The following is a 5,222-nucleotide window of genomic DNA, read 5'->3' as shown; positions in this document are numbered from 1 at the left end:
TAGAAGGACAATGGGAAAAAGGGCCTAGGGTACGGTCGGCCATGTAAAAAAGGGAAAAAGGGGATGACCGCCCAAAAGGGATTTAGGGTTTTGTATATAAAGTTAAAAAGTGAATGAGAAGCTCATTCTTTTGGTGTGTGGCAAAAGGAGTCTTCATCTTCTTCTCTTCTTCTCTCCTTCTTGCTTATGTGTGCTCTTGAGAGAGGGAGTGTGAGAGTGTGAGGGAGTGAGTGTGTGGGAGTGAGGGATCAAGAGGGTGAAGCTCTTCACCATCTCCTCTTCTCTTCTTCTCTTCTCTTCTCTTGCATGCACGGCTATGGAGGATGGAGCTTAGAGATGGAGGAGGCTTGAGGATGCTTGAGCTAGCATCGAGAATCATGGAGCTACCGAGGTGTGCAAGAGAGGAGGCTACTCACATTGACATCAAGGTTAACTCACTACACTCGTAGGATCGATGGCGCGTCGGCTAGGTGGGAGATAGCCATTAGAGCTCGCTTGAAACGCTTGAAGCAATAAGCGATCTGTGGGTCTTGGCGGTTAAGCGAAAGCTCCCACAATGCTAGTCGCTAGGAGTACAACATATCGATGCCAAATGTGACCGAGAGATAAGGCAACTAAGGCTTTATGCACCGTGCCCCTTCATGCACCTTTGCTTTGTAGATCTCATTGTGCTTAGCCTAATCAAACTTGAGAGCTTTGTCTACTTCAACCATATTGATTTCATGGTTGCATAGTGCCTTCTTGAAATCTAGCTATGCATTTTGTGAAATCAACTACTCTACTTACTTCCATTTTCTAGTATTTACCTAACCTTGACTGCATGCATTAACAATTGCACATGTGGTAGATGCTTTAAATTTGGCACATCAGTCCATAAAAATTTGTCAAAGTGGTTAGAATCCACCCTTGCATGTTGGATCGTTGGCTCTAATCCTCTCAGCCATCCTCCCTATTCCTCAACCAAATCATTCTCATATTCGGTGTGCTACGTCCTTGGTAGAAAGGAGTTAAAAGCCTATGGGGTCGTGCTCAAAGGTGATGTGCACACACACACACACACACAGCCCTAGCACATGAGGGCCATTGGTGCTTTGCCAAAAGTGAGGATAAATGCATAATTGACATGTACTCGGTGATTTGCTATGAGCACATAGCTCTAGCATAAACAGAGTCAACTAGTGTTCACAAAAAACATTTTTGGTAGCAAATACAAAAACCTCTAATGCAAATTTTTATAGAGATTTTTGAAATAAATTACATATATTTACAATTTTTATAATTAAAATTTCGAGATTTTAAATTTTTTTTTGAAAATGTTGGCAATTCACTTTACATTAAACCTTGATTTTTCGTGAAAGGTAGAGCTGACTTTCATTTTATAATAATATCCTTAGCATTCAAGTATACGTGTAGCTTTGTTACTTGCTGCAGCAGTAAAAAGTAGTGCCGAACAGCACCTGTTAGCGCACACATTCTCTCTGTCGCCGCCCTACCTGATGGCACACACGTGCTCACCTTGAGAGAGAGAGAGAGAGAGAGGGAGAGAGAGAGATGTGTCCATGGACAGCTAACACCACCATTATCCATACATACATACATACATACACACATACATGCTTTGAATTTGGGAAAGCGAGAAATTCCGATCTTGCCATAGATCGAAAAGCTTCAGCGTGAGCAGAGTATGCAAGCTTGCGACAATTGCTGCTACCTGTGAAAGAAGAAGAAGAAAGAAGAAAGAGATGAATGTGGAGGAGGAGATCGGGCGTCTCAAGGAAGAGATCAAGCGTCTGGGCAGCCCCCAACCTGATGGAACCTACTCTGTGAGTCCTACACCCCTTCCATCCATTCATCTTTAACAGACAGAGAAACAAACCGAAATGCTGTCTGTAACTATCCCACTTGTCTTCATTTTTGCATCAATGCACAGATCACACACTTCAGTTGATCCCACCACTTGAGGCCCTCTTTGCAACGATTGCCGCTCTATTGCATGGGGGGCAACTTGTTTTTTCGACCTGCATCTGTTCATCCGAGTCACCATCTCACTGAGCTTGTGTTTGGCTTTTATACCTTGAGATCTCTAGCTTCGTTTGCCTGTGCTTGCAATAATGGTGCCACAATTTGACGATTGCATGCGCCAAAGTGTGTTGTCTTATGCATTCAGATCTTTCGGTTAGCTTGCTTGTGTTTGCGTGATGCCTCTATACAGCGTATTGTGGGCATGAATGGGACACAGGCATCAGCGAACACAAAGATATGTGCCATGTGCACATGCACACATATATAACGATGATCTATGCCTACCTGCTCACCTTTTCTATGGACACACGAGAGAAATATAATGTACTACCGTAGTCTACATGTTTCAAGCAAAAGCAGTCAAATAATGACTGCTGCAGGGAAGGTGTAAAGATTGGAAGATGCATCTCCAAGGGATGCGCGATTTTGAGGTTTCCATATGGACCACAGATCCTAGAGTGTCGTCTATGCAAATGACTGATTGTTTATAAGCAGCAAGCTGTACAGAACAGCAGCCAAGTAGCCAAAGTAATTTCCCAGACAAATTGTGCCTTCGACTTATGGAGGAACCACTGGGCAGAAAGGCTCAAGATAGCATGTGTTTATCGTCAATCACTTGTTAATCTGTTTTATTGATTCACTGGCATGCATTCGAACAATGTGGGCAAGGACTATACTCCTTGCTGCTATAGTGGTGCCAAAAGGAAGTAGGCTACCTAAACAATGGCATATCACCGTCAAGCATTGGGGGAGAGGAGGGCAGCTCAACAAAACCTTTGCAATGGGAGATGTCGTTTGTTCCAAGAAGGCACAAATTGGCACTCACAAATTCAGGATTGTTAGCTCTTTGGAATATAATTCAGTTCCTCTTTTCTGATGCAATGTTGCCAAGCTGTACTCCACAACTGCTCGGGAGAAAAGACAGAACATCATCGATTTACAATGCCAATAGGCAAGCATTAAAGCTTTGGAGTAGCTACCATCATAATCCTCCCATCGCAGAGTGTCATTAATTGTCCATCTATTCCAAACTTTCCTTAAGTACTCCTATAAAATGATAACTGATTCTTAAATACTTCTTCGACAAGAAAATCTGGAACGAGTATTCCCAACACCTCCCATCCATCTACCACATCATTATGTGTCTCCTCTTCATGACCCTGAAATTTAGGATCAAGGATAGATGTTGTTGCATTCAAAAGTGAGTGGTAACTGTCCCGTCGGTCTTAACTAAGAGATCACAAGGTGCAATGATATCAACACCAATGTACCCCATGATCTTATTAAAACTGTCATAGACTTTGCCAATAATGCCCATCACAATCTGTAAGGCTCGGCAATTGCAGAATTGGCCAGTGTGCTTCACCTCAACACAAGTTGTTTATGATAACCATGGTTTGGCTCTCCTGTCTAAACTATAAGCTTATAATAATTGTTTTCACTCCCCTTTCCAATGATGGGGAAAATCCATAACTTCCTGATATCTCTTACAATACCTCAAAGCAACATCTAGTCTAGTCTAGCCTAGACTAGCAGTTATGACCATCTACCTGGGCATCTGAGACCTTTTTTGCACTCCTTACCAGTCCAAACATTTCTGCATGGCCAAAATACCAGTGGGACACATGAAATTTTGTCCCGGTTCATTTGTTGGTGGTAGTTTGCGTGGTGTCCATATAATTTACTAACAACATTGGGAATACGAATGTGTCCAGCCAAATTACTTCATGAATCCCCAATCTTGGAACTTAGTGAGGACCTCTCTTTTTTCTGGCTAAACCATGCCTCCATGCTGGTGAAGGATGTGCTTCGGAACCACTGCTTCTATCTCACCAACTCTCTCTCTTTTGAGGCTCATCTGATATGTTTTCAAGTGGTTGTCTAATATACAGTTTCAACCACTCAACCTGGAATACAGCATGCATTGTACAAGTGGGTGGAAGTCGAAGCTTTGTGCCATCATTGATCTTCTCAACTATGGTTAAGGATCTGAAGTTGTGGAAGGATAACTTGGAATATCTCCATCCCACCTCCTTTGACCTGTGCTCCATGATTTTTAGGAATTCCCAATCCCATTTCAGATGACACATTTCCTATTATTGTTGGCCTTAACTTTTGTAAGACTCATGAGCCTTCTGCCATCCAGTCTTGGATTGACTTCAGTATCTTGGCTTTGGTCCAAAACCAAAGCTGGCATCTGCATCATCGAAGTCAATAATGCCTTTTTAAACACACATTGTGCCAAGGTTGATCTGTGGCAGACAAAACACAATAATTTGAAATGGATTGAACAAGTGGCAAAAGGGGCTTCCGCTTTCTTTGCTGATCATGACCATCTCAATTGAGCATGTCAAATATGAGTCAGTTCAAGATTTCTGTTTAAATATCTGAATATCTGTATGAAGATTTTTAACTTTACTGTGTTCCAAATGTTATCTATAACTTATCATGTAGTTCTAATTGTTGGGTCTTGACACCACCGCACACAACCCCGACCCCCCCCCCCCCCCCAACACACACACACACACAGAAAGAGAGATCTTGCAATATACTTACATATATTTATGCAGGTAAAGTTTGGAGTTCTTTTCAATGATGAGAAGTGTGCAAATTTGTTTGAAGCTCTTGTGGGTACTTTGAGGGCAGCCAAAAAGAGGAAGGTTGTGAAGTTTGACGGCGAGTTACTTTTACAAGGGGTCCATGACAATGTGGATGTTATTCTTTTAAACACTGAAAGCTCATAAAAGGAGTTTTGCACTCATGGAGCCAAACTTATAGTTTTCAGAAGTTGTATACATCATTTTTGAGAAATCCAACTCCATAATGTAATTTATTTCATGATTATTGGTATTTGCTACAATGAACTCTTCTTTACCTTGAATGAAAGTGCAGATTTTTACAAGTCTGTTATTGTGTTGGATAGAAGGTATGTTTACAGACCTTGGACTGAAGGTACAATGTATGCAAACAGCCTTTTGTGGTAGAGAGCCACTAGTAGAAGAGGCATTGTGCAGTGAGTGGAATGCCATTTTGTGTAGAAGTTTTATCTGGTTGTGCTGCCTCAAGCTTGGGCAGTCAATGCCCTTGCCTCTGCACTTGTAGAATCAGGCTTCTCCTGCAATGTGATATTACCATCACATGTTCCTCAAAAGTAAGGTTCAGTCTCTACACCTGGATCAACATCCTCACATTATGTTACA

The 5,222-nt window shown here is 41.9% G+C and overlaps 1 protein-coding gene across 1 annotated transcript; it reads left to right on the top strand.

Moving 5' to 3' along the window:
- Nucleotides 1-1,458: 1,458 nt before the first annotated feature.
- On the top strand, nt 1,459-4,924 carry LOC148029730 (costars family protein). Its single transcript, XM_087686047.1, has 2 exons — nt 1,459-1,823; nt 4,593-4,924. Exons 1-2 carry the CDS (start codon nt 1,743-1,745, stop codon nt 4,764-4,766), a joined length of 255 nt encoding a protein of 84 aa, XP_087542173.1. The 5' UTR covers nt 1,459-1,742; the 3' UTR covers nt 4,767-4,924.
- Nucleotides 4,925-5,222: the final 298 nt, after the last annotated feature.

This window comes from Lygodium microphyllum, chromosome 10, assembly GCF_053477565.2.
Source record: "Lygodium microphyllum isolate KBCC chromosome 10, Lygodium_microphyllum_v1.1.10, whole genome shotgun sequence".
In the NCBI taxonomy this organism is placed as follows: domain Eukaryota; kingdom Viridiplantae; phylum Streptophyta; class Polypodiopsida; order Schizaeales; family Lygodiaceae; genus Lygodium; species Lygodium microphyllum.
The sequence above is the reverse complement of the archived record's forward strand: the minus strand, read 5'-3'. Positions and strand labels throughout refer to the sequence as shown.